This window comes from Branchiostoma belcheri, unplaced genomic scaffold, assembly GCF_001625305.1.
Source record: "Branchiostoma belcheri isolate BF01 breed outbred unplaced genomic scaffold, Haploidv18h27 scaffold79, whole genome shotgun sequence".
Classification (NCBI taxonomy): Eukaryota; Metazoa; Chordata; class Leptocardii; order Amphioxiformes; family Branchiostomatidae; genus Branchiostoma; species Branchiostoma belcheri.
In genome coordinates, this window is record NW_017804453.1 from 846,696 (window position 1) to 863,330 (window position 16,635).

The 16,635-nt window shown below is 40.5% G+C and overlaps 1 protein-coding gene across 1 annotated transcript in view; it reads right to left on the reverse strand.

The window, feature by feature from the left end:
- Positions 1–960: 960 nt before the first annotated feature.
- Positions 961–16,635, reverse strand: part of LOC109485932 (regulator of telomere elongation helicase 1-like) — a 28,106-nt gene continuing 12,431 nt past the window's right edge. Inside the window, exons 14-26 of the mRNA XM_019789635.1 lie at positions 16,145–16,368; positions 12,114–12,227; positions 10,802–10,842; positions 7,924–8,009; positions 7,521–7,598; positions 6,944–7,021; positions 6,177–6,311; positions 5,582–5,697; positions 5,120–5,243; positions 4,029–4,197; positions 3,646–3,759; positions 1,292–1,348; positions 961–1,023 (exon numbers count right to left, since the gene is read on the reverse strand). Coding sequence (XP_019645194.1) covers positions 1,326–1,348; positions 3,646–3,759; positions 4,029–4,197; positions 5,120–5,243; positions 5,582–5,697; positions 6,177–6,311; positions 6,944–7,021; positions 7,521–7,598; positions 7,924–8,009; positions 10,802–10,842; positions 12,114–12,227; positions 16,145–16,368 — 1,302 coding nt within the window. The 3' untranslated portion in view covers positions 961–1,023; positions 1,292–1,325. The remainder of the gene's footprint in view (positions 1,024–1,291; positions 1,349–3,645; positions 3,760–4,028; positions 4,198–5,119; positions 5,244–5,581; positions 5,698–6,176; positions 6,312–6,943; positions 7,022–7,520; positions 7,599–7,923; positions 8,010–10,801; positions 10,843–12,113; positions 12,228–16,144; positions 16,369–16,635) is intronic.

The following is a 16,635-nucleotide window of genomic DNA, read 5'->3' on the forward strand; positions in this document are numbered from 1 at the left end:
GTAAGTGTTTTTTTTCACAGCCTGTTTGAAAATTCTACAGCATCTAAATTGTACAATGGCCTACAACAAAAGTGACTGCAGTTGAATGGGCCACCAGGGTACACTTCCCTTTTGTTCCGCTAGGTGGAATTTATTCGAATTAAATCAGAATGAACAGTAGGAATATAAACATGCATGAAGGAAGCTTAGCATTTTTATACATGTACCTTCTTGTAGTCTCCCAACATCTTCTGAAAGAGCTTAAACTTCTCTATACTGAGAACACGTCGAACCTGGAAAAAATAAGAGCTTCTTAGCAGCAGTCAAAATATCCATGCAAGTTGTGACAGGTAAATGATTTTCTTCTCATGTAATCACAAATACTAATGAACTGCAGTGAAGAGTAAAAAGCATTGACATCCTACAATTATATGTACTTCCAGTCATAGATCATATAGGGAATATAACATTGTTTATTCCATATCACCAAATAAAGGTACAAGCCTGACCACAGGAGGAGTCATTTACGTCATACAAGTCCCTGTGAGTGTGATACAAAATTGTTTTCACTTGCTTGTACTTGTGTGATGAGCAAAACAAATCTACCTCAGCCAGGTACTTCTCAGCAGGCATCAGCATGGGTTTCTTGTCAGTGGGCTTGTCTCTTGGTTTCTCACTTGGCTGTGCCTTCTGAGGCTGGGAGAGAAAACATACATCCATGTACATTGATGTCTGACTTTGCAAATGAAACTGTCTGAAGGAGAAACCAGCTAATTATAAGGATGACCATGTTTGACATAATAATAGAGTATTAAGTTACCATTAGATGATCAAATTGTAATAATACTCTGGAGGAGCTCTGTTTTGTGGACCAATATATGAGTCGCAAGTTGAACTAAGGTCTGAGGCATTATCTGAGAAAAACAAGATCAAAAGGATGATGCCCAATCCAAGTACTCTGTTGACATTCAGATCTCTTACCTTCACAATTCTAATTCTTTTCCTCATCGGTTTTGCCATGGGTCTTGCTGATGAACTGGAGTCCTGATTATCAACATGAAAAAAGGCTACTGAATGTTTAAACTATCCATATTATTGAATAATTGTACTGCACAATAGACATGTAATCAAGAGCAAACCAATGAGGTATAAACAGTTCTACCCCACCATTACAAACACGTAGCTGAAGCATGCAGCTCAAGTCATGTCACCTAAACTATTCTCTTGTTACAGTAGTCTTGCAGCAAGACAAATTACACAATTAGGCTTCTTAGATGAAAGTACACAATGTACATGTACAATGTATCTGTACCTGACTGTTGAGAAAGTCTGTCCACATGTCATCTTCAACTTCTTCTTCCTTCCTGTCCTGTTGAAAGAAAATGGCAAGTTTAAATGTGTATTTACTGTCACTGACCGTGTGTGATACACAGGCAAGTCACAAAGGACTTGTTACAACATACCAATACCATGATTTGCACTAGGCATTTCGTCGGTCTTACAAGACCATGAAATACATAATATATATCATACATCTGAGACTCTGATAATTGAGAAATGATATTCTAGTCATCATCCTAGATATAATCAATACACAAATGACAAATGACATTCTTATCATTTATTTATTTATTGAAAATGCAACAGGACATTACACTGACTCTCAAGGCAGCAAAGCTGATATTAGAGAGTCAACATATAAGGACAAAACACAAAAAGCACATAATTTCAATACAATATGAAATACAAGAACAATCATAACCTAAACTAACCTGTATCAATCTAATTAATTAAGTACATATATATACATAATGAAAATAATGCATTTGGAGGTCAGAGGTCCAGAAAAAATATATATATACAGTACTACCTCATAAGAGAAAATTGGTACATAAATAACAAGGCTAGGAGGAACAGCTGGAAGTGCCTAGAAACGGTTTGTTGAAGTGATGTAGGTGTGGAAGGCATGTGAAAGGCTTTTGTTTAGTGTAATGTCATTGCCTGGGGACCCGTTGAGTAGAACACTGGTGGAGAGGGGCCGTCTCACGAGGCGGTACACAGCTGTGGCAAGGTCTTGTCGCGCGGCTGCGTGCAGGGGGCAGTGCAGGAGGAAGTGTGCGACTGTTTCCGAGGTCGCACCACAAGCACATCCCCGGCCGGTGAGGTTGAACTTGGCCAGCGTGGAGTTAAGCTGGCACCAGCCAATGCGGAGTCTCGTGGCAAGTATGTTGCTGCGGCGGTCACCAAGCCTACGGTACTCCTGGTGATGACGAACTGACAACATGTGGGCTCTACACCTCTGTTTGAACTGGAGGAGGGATGTGGCCTCCTTAACTCCCTTTGGAAGGTTGTTCCAGAGACGTGTTGTATATGGAACAAAGCTGCTTCCGTAGGTGTTTGTTCTACAGTAAGGAACGTGCAGATGTGCATCGTTCCGTAGGCGGAGATTCAGTTGTCTTCGGCTGTCTCTGGTGGTGGGAATTAAGAGCTGGAGGTGGGATGGGACAGAACCTGATACCAGTTTGTACATAATCAGTAGTCTGTTAAAGTCTCTTCTGGTTGCGAGACTATCCCACTCAAGTTCTTCCAGGAGTTTGCCATGAGGCGTGCGTGCCATTGCACCTGAGACGAGGCGCCCCGCGTGGTACTGGACTTGCTCAAGAGATTTGGCTGCCGTCGTGCTGATGTTGCTGAGGAGGACGGACGCGTATTCCAGCTTGGTGCGGACGAGAGTGTTCTACGCGATCTCCATGGCTTCACGAGGTAGCTTGCTTTGGAGTTTGCCCAGCAGCCCTAGTACTTGCCTCGACTTGCGGCAGACCACTTCTGAGTGTTCCTTCCAGCGAAGTGTATAGTGTATTGTAACACCTAGGTGTGTGTAGCAGGTCACCTCTTCAACGCGCTGGCCTGCTATGTAGATAGGTGGTAGTTTCACTTTACTTTGGAGTGTCCTGATACACATGACTTTGCATTTGTCGGGGTGCAGCTGCAACCCCCAGTCATGGAACCAGTTGGAGACAATACACAGGTCAGCGTTGGTCGTGTTGGCCACTTCAACGGCTGTGCGTCCGGAGTTATACAAAGAGGTATCGTCCGCAAAGCAATTGATGCTGGATTTGCTGGGTAACTCTTGGATGTCATTTAGATATATCAGAAACAACAAAGGCCCAAGGATGCTCCCCTGCGGTACGCCAGCTGTTGTAGAACCCCAAGAAGAAGCCACACCGTTGATGACCACGCGTTGTTGGCGGTTTGATAAGTAGCCAGAGAACCAGTTACAGAGTGGGCCGCTGATTCCGTATCGGGATAGTTTATAGATCAGGCCGTCGTGCCATACGGTGTCAAAGGCACGTCTCACGTCCAGGAACACCGCAGCAGTGCAGGCAACGTTGGGGTCATCTATCGACTTTCCCCAGTCGTCGATTAGACGGAGAAGTTGAAGAACGGTTCCGTCCCCCTTCCTAAAGCCAGACTGTTTGTGGTTCAGGAGGTTGTTGTCCGTAAGATACTTGTAGAGCCTGTTGTGCACAAGCCTCTCAAGACATTCTTATCATACATATGTTCAATAAGCAGCAGCTACCATATGCATGCATGCTGACAAAAAATCTAAGTATGCTATGTCATAGATTCCAAAATTGTCATATGAATATTGTGTAATTGTCTGACCTCCACTTCCTTCAGTGCATCGAACAGTCCTGTGCTGGACACAGGTCTCTTGGTTTGTTGCCCCAGGTTCATGTGATGTGTATCCAACTTTCAGTTTGTCAAAGGACCTCGGTTCTAGGAAGAGAATCAATAGAATTATGATAGAGTAGATGTCTCCAATTATTTATCTACCTGGCCACCAATTTAATTATTACATCCATGTATGAAGGTTTTGTTGTCAGTGTGTCTGTATGTTTGCTTGTGTTTCCATAGTTTTTTTCCATATGCAAGGCACATCAGAGACACTGACAGGAAGTTATCTTCTTGTTAGCTATTGTGCAACCTTTTCCAGGATCTTCCATTGAAGTTTATAGTCTGATAGTTTGATTGAGGAACAAGCTCACCTGGGCTGCGCCTTAAGCTGGGCACGTGGGAGTCGATCCTACGTGCCTCCTGACAGCTGTTCCTGCAGCTGGCACCTGAGACACCTGCTGTGACTCGGCTGTGGCTGGGTTGGAAGCTGGCAGTCGTGACTGGTACTTTGGTCTTGTTTTTGGCTGCAGGTTGAGGGAGCTGACGAGGGGAATGTGTTATGTCAGTTATAGGGTGCAATAGTCTAACGAACTGTTGTATCTTTTAGTGCTGAAGAACATTTACTCCCTCCCTGTTAAAATATATTCACCCTGGAGTTTCTGTCCTGAGTGCTGAATGACAATCACACTAACAAGGCCATATTTCTGCCAAAGGATACCATCTAGACAGACACCTCTGTCCTTGGTACTGAATTACATTCACAACTACAATAATGGTATGTCTGCCTACAATATCAAATACCCTAACAACACTGCTATGTATCTAACTTTGATGACTATGGTTCAACTACCTGGGCGCATTAAAAGACTGGTAAAAGGCAATATGTTGTACCCCTGTTGAAACAGATAGACTGAACCTGATTTATGATAGCCATAGCAACAGCTTTGTCTCTAAAACTGAACAATATTTCCACCAGCCAGTGTCTGTCCCTGGTGCTGAATGACCTTCGCATCAGTTAGGCAGCTTCTCAATGATAGCTGAGACAATACAATTACTCTGACAATGCTTTCTTTCATGCCATAGACAGAGTAGTAACCCTGTCCTTGGTGCTGAACAGTATTCACACAATACTACTCAAGTCTCCAGTGGTTAATATGATTTTCAATTTGACATTGCTCTCACTAATTAGGGAGCATATTTCACCTGCGCTAACCTTTCTGTCTTGTCACTGAATACCAATCTCCTTAGCCATTGTTGTTCAGAGTTTAATGACAATATTACTGATGCTTTACTGCATCCCAAGTGCCCTTCCTTTGTAGCATAATGTGATTATAAAACTTTTGTTGCATTGTCTACTGAATACATATGAGTATATCCACTACAAGAGCCAATCATATTGAATAAATTCAATGGTGCTTTTCCAAGCCTGTAGTGCTGGTGAAAATCACTAGATGGAGCTTACTGTTCTGTCTGCAGTTTTGAAGAAACTGGTGAGATCTTTGATAGCCTGACCAAAGGTGTTGTAAGTAGTGGCGTAGGGCCGGACCCAAGAAGGGAGCTGAGCTCGGGCATCAGCATATGTAAATCTAGGAAGAGGAAAAATATCAACAGTAAGACACACATATGTTTGTCTAATTGTTACTTCCTGAATGTTATGTGTTGGAAGTCATATTAGCAGTACTAGTGACAACACTCAATGGCTAACTACTTTGTCAACTAAACTTTACATAATTGAGAAAACCAAAGAATCCAAATTGAATACAGTATACTATAATATAATCTAATCATTACCACTGTAACTTGTTGAGATTCTTCTTAGCATAACAGTAATAGTATAGAAGGTAATTTCTAATGATCAATTACAACAGGATTTGATACTGTTGGCTGAAGAATTTTTCACAAGGGTGACATTGTGACACCTCACCGATGGTCACACAGGAGGATGGCACCATAGTCCAGCCTGTGTCTGATGACTCGCCCGATGGCCTGGTTCACAGCCCGGGAGGCCTGCTGCCTGTACCACTGACGACCTGTCAAGCCCTGCAGGGTTCACACAACTTAGGAAAAATCAGCTCTCCAAGCTAAGAACATTTACGTATGTGCACAAATTACAATGCATCTGTTTTAGAAGTGTAGGCTATACTAAACCCAACAGTACAAATTGAATGACTCTATAACAGTTCTTTATTCACAACCAAAGGGGTTTACAAGCCAACATTTCTGTGACCATCTGTCACCTTCCTCAGGGCAATACTAACTGGTTCTACTAATACTATATGAGGAAGGTGACAGACGGTCACAGAAATGTACGCTTGTAAACTAATTCAGTTGTGAATAAAGAACTTTGTTCCACAGTCATTTGCAAACCTCATGAAATCATTTCCATTGACTTGCTCACAAAATAGTATAGACTGTGACAATGTGTGAAAGTTCAGTTGTTACATAAAAATCACCTTGCTAGGTTCAAATGTTATATATTTTGATCTAGAATGAGATTGCCCTTGGTTGTGAGGTCTGACCTTGGCGGCATTCTTTCCTTCGTCCAGGAAGGCCATCTTGAGCACGACCTTGGGGTCCATCCTGGGCGGGAAGGGCAGTCCTGTGATGACCACTGCTCGGCCATTGATGTCTGCAAAGTCCAGCCCCTCACTTACCTAAGACAAAATATCGACTCAATGACCACAATTTCCAGTGGGAATATGCCTTCAACGGAGGGAGGGTTGACTGGCTCTGTAACAGCATTTTATTGATCTAAAAATCCATCTTGCTCTACGGAACACCAGCGGAATATCTGTCTGGACATACAGAGGACTAGCAATCAGAAGAAGGGGCAGTTATGTGTAAGAACAGATAGTTAAGGAGAGACAAGGACCAGATTGTAATTGCAGATAGGACATGTAATCTGAAAATGGATTTAAGCTAGTTTACCTATCTGCAACCTTAACATAGTAAATCAAAGCACAGAAACATCAATGAAGAAATGGAGAGGACATCAATGAAGAAATGGAGAGGTTGAGGGCAGGGATCAAGGTTTCCTTTATCACAGTAATTGTCTCCATGAGAACAAGTGAAAGGAAAATTTGACACATATTTATTACATTACACAGTTTAAAAACAGCAATTTTGTTGTGTGTATGCTGAAATGTAAATGTAAAGTAAACAGTGATTGTATAAATTCATGCTATTAATCAGAATGCCCCGGATGATATTTCTTTTCCTAAAAAGTGAACTGGTATCATAATAGATCTAGAAATGTACTGTTGTGTTAATAATCAGTGGCTTTTACCTTGCCCCTACACACGGCAAAGAAAGCTGCTCCATTTAAGGTTGGATCATTGATCTTGTCATAGAACTGCTCCATTGCCTGTGAATGAAGACAATTGGAATACAATGTACTATCTGCTTGGGGTGAAGAGTAGGAAATTCAGGTATGCCATGTACATACATGTATGCATTCCATACACTATGCAACATTATACATACTAAAGTCTTAGTCTTAGAGTGTATTGTAGCTCCTCAATAAGCCAGCTCACAGTTTGAACTACAAATGTGTGAGGTCAAAGGTGAAGGCCCATTACACATGTATGTTAACAGACTAGTCTTGTCTAGACCATGCTTGATACCATGACCTGATGTGTTTAGTTCCCAGGGCCATCAACTTTGACATGCTTCCCACAATGCAACACACTAGGCATTGGCAGCTGAACTAGCTGGCACCAAGTTGCAGTATAAATCAGAACCAGTCATTGTTGCCCTTAAGATGGTCAACGAAATGTTGGATGTAAAAACCCACTGGTTGTTGAATAAAGAACCTCGTGATACGACATTTACACCAAGTCAGACAGCATCAATTTAACACAGACCTCCACAAACTGTGTCTTCCCTCTGGGCTCCACCACCATTGTCTTGTACTGGCTGATGCTGTTTGATACCCCAGATTCCTGCCAAGAAATCACATTTAAAAAAATTTCTTTATCAAGTTAATCTAAATTTCCCATGCAATTATCTTCATTTTGTCAGAATGCTCCTGACCACTTGACCTACATGTTGTTAAATATTGCCAATATAATGCATACTATCTAATTTATAACATGACTTTGTATACAGTTGCACCGGGAAAGTATACATGTAACCTTTTCTTATCATCTGCATTTATATACTAATATAATCATTAATGTTCCATATTGCAAAGACATATTACGGTAATCCAGTAACTGTGACAAATGCTAGACCCTGGATTTGTAGTAGAAACCCCTGGCCACACACCTGCCAGACCTCCAGGCATTTATTCATCACAGGGTATGATGGGAAAAACACCAGCAGACCATTGGGCACAATCCTGGCAAAGTTCACTGTACAGAAACAAAACAGTTGTGTATTTATGACATGTATGTAGCAAAAAATGCTAGTGGCCCAATGCACCCTAAAGTATACAACCCCGTTGGCCCCAGAGTTCCATTTGCAGTCCATGCACATAGTCTCATTATCTTAACTCTACGTGTTGTACAAGTGTGAATGATGGCTCCCATGGAAAAGATGAAGGATTATTTCCTATCTTTAGAGAGTTCTCTTTCATGATGGATGTATCTTGGCTGTGTTGCTGTGCGATTAGAAGTGACCTGATACAAAATCAAAGTAATATTGTGCAAAGGAGTGTTATGAATTATTGGAATCTAATGATCTGAACAATCTACCATACACTATGTAATTGTAACAGACAAAAACAAAAACTGAGCAATTTCTGATTAAAGAATTATGATATAAAATGCAACAATCATCAATAAGGAAGTAAAATTGTCATACCTCCAACTGTGAAATTACATACAATCAAGACCTCATACAAATGTAGGCTCTAAACTATTTGTTATACCAGGACTGTAATGTGCTAATAATTCTGCCAAATGTTCCAACAACAACCCCTTGCATGCTGATAGTAGCCTTTGGTGATAGATCTCTGCTGGTTACAGGGTTAGGCAGAAGGGAGATCGTTAATAAAATACAGTATAATGATGATGCTGTTTTCCATTTCTCTTACCTTTCCCAGTCCTGTGATTTTTTGCTAAGTCCCCTTATGTCGAAAAGAGCTCCTCATTCTAACAAAATTTATAGATGTGGCCTTCGCTTCTACAGATAACATGCTACCGGTGCCAGTTACATTTACCAGATTCCTTGATCTATCAACCTCTGTACGAGCCGTACATACATGTAGGTAGATGTAAACTTAATAAGTGCTATGTTTTATTGATGGAAGAGAAGTGCGGGAAATACAGGGAGTTTGGGTGATAAGACTGCAACAACACACGGGTAAAATGAATTATACATGTGAGCAAAAAGTACGTGCAAAACACCCATCATGTAGCATGGTTTAAGGTATATGGTAATTCATCTATACAATCAAAAAGTGTTTTGCTCAACTTTTCAGCTACCAAGGGCATATCATAACTGTGTTATGTAACATCTATTGAAGCAAAAAAGAATTCTAAATAATGTAGACACATTTTGCCTGAATAACAACATTGCAGCTTGTCTTTTAAAAAAGATGGCAAGACTTCAAAAAAGATGTACAAAATCCATACGTATTGCCTGCCAGCAAAGGCATACTTGTCGTAAAACAAATACAGAGGGTGCAATATTCAGCACCATCTCACAGGGACAAAACTTTCATCTTTTCCCACTTGGGGCTGATCCATGTTCTGAATTCATACCGGTCGTAGCACGAATGGAGAGGGTTCGACAGAGAGCCTGAAGCTTGAAATAGTGATGTCATACATCTCAGACAATCCATTTACAGCTCATGGTTATTTCCTCTGCCTGTAACAATCCACACTACAGTCAATATAACACTGTTGCAAGAACACTAATAGCATTGACCTTACTTGCATTGACCTTACTTAGTTCCTTGAAATGGGTTTGTCTAAAGTCATTTATCTAGACTAAGTACATGAACTTACAGTTAGAACATGACTGATGATCTCAAGTGCTGAAAACATGCATCTAGAATTATTAGCAAACAACAGTTGGATCTACAAACAGATTGAGTCATAGCATGGAAATTATCAAGGTGTCAAACATTGCTTTTTTTTCATTTTGGATGAAACACATATACATACATGTAATTATTCCAGACCTGTATGTTTTCATTTATTTTGTCAACATGATCTTGTGGCTGCTTTCGCCTACATCTACCTTCATTAGTCAATTACTAGGTACAGCATTTAAACAAAGATCTTAAAATTTATGATTGTGTACATGTAGTACATGTATGTGTTGTATGTGAAACAGCAACATGGGATTTATAACATTTGTCACGAACATCTTTCAAATGGATAACAAGAGGCTTCCAGCACAAATATTTGGGTACAGCCTTAAGCTGCATTCTAGTTTAAATCCTTTCAAAACCTTTTGTACTGAATGTAGCTTTTGCGTGGTTTAGATGCTTTCATGCCCTTTTCTGACACCCATCTACATGCCTGACCAAGCAAATCATGGTGTTAACATATCCCAGGGTCCAACATTGCTTTTAGGTAGTCATGGTAGGCCACAAATCTGCATCCCGTGACCTACTGTTGGCATCACAAGTAAACTGTGACAGTTAAACCCCTGCTTGAGTCTGAAAGCCGTTCACGGCTGACAGTCAAGATTTCTATCTTGTAGACGGGTCTCAACAGTTTGAACACGCTTGTCCTACAAAATCAGCTTCTGTCAGAGAAGGGAGAGGGAGGTTTTATCTTTACCGCTGTCTTATACATTAACCATGGCAACAGAGAAGTGGTAGCCAAACAGCTACTTCACTGTGCCAAATGTTTAAAACTGTTTAAAACCACTAGTATACCTCCATTTGAGCCACCGGGTATTCCAGACGCTTTCAGTATGGCTTATTGAGGACTGACAATCAACTGAAACTCTATCTCCACACACTCACTTCCAATCCTTGCTGCAAAGGACGACATACATGTACGTACAAACTTCCCCTAAACCAGTGCTACCAAAAAAAACCAAAAAAAATTATCCATTTTTCCACATGCAAAGCAGCATGGGATTAGTTGTCAACAGTCACAATTGTAGACTTTCTTTGATGATGTATGAGAACTTGTGAAATGACCCCCTAGTGAGTACAGTGTTTGGAAATACATTCAAATCTTACCTATTGCATTGCCCAAGGAGTTGATGTAATCAGTAGAATTCCTGTGGTGGAAATAAAAAGATTATAGTGGAGATTTCAGGTATGGATTTCTAGCTAGAAGGAAAGCCTTTCTAGGGCACATGGGGGCGGTGCGTTTCATTTCCAATGATGCAGGCCTGGGATGACATTGTGATTCAACTTTAGTAAATTGAAAAGGTACATGAATCTAACTAACTAATGTCTAATTCTCTGTCATGATAATTCTGATATACAATTCATTGCAGAAGTACATGAAAGTAAGTATATAGACTGGTAAGGAAACAAAAATGTAGCAAAATAAGCAAGAAATGGCACAAATAAAAGTCACAAACTTCAAGTAACAGTTGCAACAAATTCGGCATAGTTCTAACAAAAACCCATTGTTTAACATTAATAAGGAAGGGTGGGCACATATCTTCTAATCTTGTGGTGTACCTCCCTCACATTCTTCTGCTCTTTACACTGAACCCAACTCCTCACCCATTCCACTTCCACAAACCATTAAGAACCCTCCAGAGAGACATTGACTACATGCACAATGCATCTCCACTTACAAACTTCAACATGCTTCAATCTGGAGAATACAAATGAGACATTATACAACAACAAGACATTTTTAAAGAGTCAAGCAGAGTCTGTTTGATCATATTTCTTTAAAGTTTGACTGGGAGGATTACAGTGTGATATTTCATATGAGATTCCTTCCACTGGAATATTTTCTGGGAAAGTCTCGGATCAATAGCAATGAAATCTAAGGTCTTGACTCGGTAACCTTCCTGACCCCACTTTCAGGCATCTGGGTTTTCGTGCAATGCTCGCATAAATGTAGATCAAGGGCAACACTCAGCCCTGAAGTTGACCCCATGAAGGAACTTGAAATAGAGGGAAAATGCAGGTCTAGATGCATCTTTTCTCTATCCATCAAGCCTCTATGAATGTATATTTTTAGATCAAGCTTTAAGCACTTTTTTGGCAAAAAAGGGGGCAAAGTAGATATTGAGATTTGATAGTCAAGAGTATACTGTAAATAATTAAACTTTCAGGTGACTTTATTTTCATGATTTTTGCTGTAAACCCTCCATTGAGAATTCATTATTTTCGGAACTTATAATGAAGGTTCATGTACATGTAGTTTGTATACACTTGTCACCAAGAATATATTCAACCACTTTGATATGGATCTTATCTACATTTCAGTTAAAAGACATGGGGTTTCAGAACTGTCAGCACAGTTTGTATCTCTGAGCCACCAGTCTCTCCGTGGATGATGGATGGTACTGTGGGGACTACTCACCTGTTCTCATAGGAGGAGTTGAGCTTGACACCATCTGGACCTTTGGTAACCATGCCCAGCCACACCTGGTGACGCTCGATGACATGAGGGTTTTCCAGGTGCACTGGGAAGTCACTGGAAGTTAGACAGAGATGAAAGCTACTGTGAATCTTATGATCTCCATGTATTGATTGAAGAGCTAGCCGTAAAGAATCATGAGCTATGCTATGCACACATAAGCTCACACCAATCTAATTTCTTGGTTCTAGAATTAGCCCACTTCTTTTATGATTTGCCAAAAAAACATGTACATGTACATGTACTATTTTTGGTTCTGATTCAACAAACAAAGGCTCATATCCTTCTGTTCCTAACTGTTTGTTTTTTTCTTTTATCCATATTGTAATTTGATTGAAAGTTCAAAATGCATTATTGAATTATCAACCCTGATATGACCCCAACCCCATACCTATCAAGCCTAGTATGTTGACTTCGCAGTTCCTATAGTACAAATGTATTATTGAGGACTATTACAGGATGCCTAGGCCTGTCTTTTGTCACCTATCCACTTCATATATTTCCTGCAGATATCCATGAAGCAACAAATCAACTTGTTGTGGCCTAAGCTGAATCTTACACACCTAACATGCATGCTAACATGTACACAACATGACATTGGTGTTTTGACAAACTGCAGTCCTGGGAGGGTCTGTGTCTATGACATGAATGAATGATTGAGTTTGCTACCAAATGAGACTCTCACCTTGAGGAATTTATGGAAGCCACAAGGACTGTTTATTTCTAAATAGACAATGCTAAATTCCAATTCGAGTCCTCAGTTTCTGGTTTACAAGTTCTTAAGATACCAGGTATACGATGTATGCCAAGGCTTTACACACCCTTAAAAGCAGGTTTTAAAAGGCTCAGGACAACTGTTGGCTTGACACGAAATTGGCAACCTATTGACCTCACATGGCCAGTATTATGCATGAATTTGACACTACAAAATGAACAGAAAGCACTTTTAGTTCAGGAAAGGCAGAGAAGTCGAATATCAGTTAAAATGGACCGATTCTGAGGGAACAAGATAGGAGACATGCTGGAAGCTGCAAAACAGCATAACATTCAGCACCTTGGACAAATTCAGCACCATGGACAGAGCAATTATGGTGTGGTCATGTTCATTGTAGGCCATCCTACGGTATTGAGTTGTTTGGAACTATTTTCAAGGAGGTTTTGACAGAACCAAATGCCAACAAGGATCTAATACACTCAGAATTTTTCATTTACAACAAGAGAGCTGAATTTACACATGTACGATAGTCCCAAAAGTTGTGCAAAAAGATTGTACAACAAATGTGACTGCACCCTAAGTGTTGGAATCTCATACAGCTTCATCTAGCATAGTAACTGTTGGCAGCATGATTGCATGAATAGTGCTGACTTATAGAATGACTGACAGGCGTTCAGAAAGATTAGGGAGAAACCCGGGGAGACCAAAGCACTGTGCCAAATTCACACAGACACAAATTCTTCTGACCTGACCTTTTCTGCAATAGCAATAAAAAACAAAATTTTAGGGGCAAGGAGACTGAAGGCTTTCAGACTTGTACAGTGTGGGGTCATGAATGTGTTACAAAAGCTTTTAGGTGTCATCAAGTTCATTACCAGAGGAAAAAAATTTTTTTGGTTTCTTCCCTTTGACTTCACACTTGTGGCATCACTGCTCCCAACTTACCTGTGGGTTCATTTTGGGGTAGGCGGGAAAGGGAGGTTTTCACTGTTTTAAATTTGTGGTTGAAACAATTTTATAGTCGAGTAGTCATACAAGAAAGACATTCTCAGTGTCACGGTGGAGAGATCACTGTGAAAATAAAACCACGATTTACAGTACTAGCTGAGCCTCTCACTGTTTCATTCTTGTCATGTACACAGCCAATATCTTTGGTACCAAACTCGTGTCATGAATATTTGGCCCAGCCTGTGCCTGCCAACACTTTTACACACACAAAATCTCTTGAATATATAGAGAAAACAGTGGTTTGTCTCAGCTTCTGCAAACCTATCAACCTGTTACAGCTTTGGTAGGTGTTCTTCCATTCGGCTGGAAAATTAAGATTTACCACTGATTGCTTGCAGGCTGTCTGAGGGCACGACACAGTAATTACTGAATCCATGGTCCGTGAATGGCGCACTAATGATATTTGAGTAGGCAGAATCTTTCCACTGTGTGAGTGGCATGTTAATAACATCTAACATGGCGGCATATATGGACAATCACATTTCACCAACTAGTACACAGGCAGGGGCATATAATTTCCTACTATAAGTACACAAGTACACCGATACATGTATGTCATAAAGTGGGGTGTACAACATGAAACAAAGCTAAATGTCTGCAGAACCTACAATTACAAATCTCTTTTCAGAGCTTAAATCTGAGATTCTGTGGCTATTTTTAAGCAAGATTACATACTTATTTCATACTAAGGTTATTTTCTGACTCTGAAATAACAAGACTATTTGCATATAAATGTTCTAGGTACTATATAGTACCTAGAACCTTTACACATAGTATATAACCACACACAAATATCTACATGTAGGTGTTCCAGTGCACCCACAGTTAGAATGACTACACAGCTCCAATTTTGGGTGCAAAAGATGTATAATGGTACTAAGAATTTGTGCCCTGCCTACAACAGTTCCCTTTGTTTGCAACATGGCAGATCATTCTACACTGTACATGTATGGCTGAGTGTGACTGATGTGCTGAAGACTTCCTCTTCTTACATTTGCCATGATTTGGAACCAATCCAAGGGAAGGATGAGGACAACCACAGCTGGCACAGCTCCAGAATGATAAGTCTGCAGGTCACAGCAGCTTTGATTTAGTACAGCAATATAAACATTGGTGCACATGACATTTACAGTCACCCTGCGGGGACTCCCTGGCTTGCATTAAGGTCTTATTGTAAATCATTTGCACATGCTGTGTTTTTCTCCATATCGAGAGGGTGATAAGTAAGGGCTCCATCGCATGCATCATGTGATTGTCGTACAATCGCAAACTGCGGTCATTCTTGGGGCAGTCGTGCATTTCTACTGCAAAATTCAGCTGTCTTGTTATGGAAAGACTGTCTTAGATCCTTGTCGGGGTTTAGTTCTGTCACAGCCTGCCTGAAACTTCTGCTGCATCAAAATTATACAGCATGTATGGCAAATGGGACTGTGCCATTTAGAGACTATAGTAATTACAGTTCAACATGTGCAATTCATATCAACCAGTGTATAAGTTGAAAGAAAGCACTGTAATATTCTATACTATAGTGAGATTGGGGAGCAACTACCTTAGTTATTGCATAATTCATAGGTAACTAGAGCATGGAAAATAAAAGCATGTAAGAATGAAACTTCTGCAAACTCAATTAGGACACCTGCTGGCTGACTGAGGCAATTTTATGGTCCAAGTAGAAGGTACTCAGTCATTATCCTGGAGCTAAGCAGGAATGACCTCTGGCCTTTGCAATCAAGCTGGCTACTTTGTCACACTGACTAGCTAGTTTGTCACCCTGACAGGTAATACCAGATAGAATCAGTTGGGATGGAAACAATCTGGTTCTTTAAAAAACTACAAGATGAATGGACCTGACAATCTGACACTGTTGTACCTGATAGGGATAGAGATTTGGCCACACTTTGGAACACTTGCAATGGGGCTCATTAGGTTATCTATGTTTGCAGTAGGAGTAACATATTTTTATATACACTTGATTTTCAGGTATAGTACATGTACCAGTATTTTGGGTCAGTCCTGTACCTAAATGATTTTCTCGGCACTGTACTGGATACCAGTATGTAGGCACACATTTCTATGTTAGTGATCCACATGAATGAATGTCACAAAGTCTATCAATGGCTCACAAGAGGACCAGGAAAATTTGGGTAAGTCCCAATTTATTTAGTGTTGGACATAAGGTTTTAGTTCTTTCGTCATAATGTATTGTACCAACACGGATGAACTTTCATGCTTAAGAGGACTAGGTACTCACATGTGCATCTCTGCAGTGAAGGATTCTAGTGGAGACAGAGTTCCACTGGTGAGGATGATGGAGTGGACCCCGTGTCTGGCCAGGTCCTGCATGGCATGGCCGGGACTGAAGCACCAGTAGCTCAGGGTGCGGCCCTGCTTCTTGGGCTTGGACGATGTTGTTCCCCAGGGGTCTGCATTAGCCTTGGACTTTTTCTGGAATCCCTCCTCTGGCTTTACGTAAACCTGCCATATAGATAGTCACATCATTTTGCTGATTATTCTTTGAAAACATAACATGGAACTTCTTCACATAAGTTTTTAATAAACATCAAGTAAGCAATAACTTATACATGCTTATTGTGTTGTCATGCTTCTATCGAATCTATCCTCTCAAGAATGCCTACCTTGAACAATATTAATATCACAGTACATTGCACTTCATATGTGTTGTTCCCTCTCAGGAAGTGAATCGTGGCTGCAAAGGGTAAAAAGGCTAGAATTAATAATCAA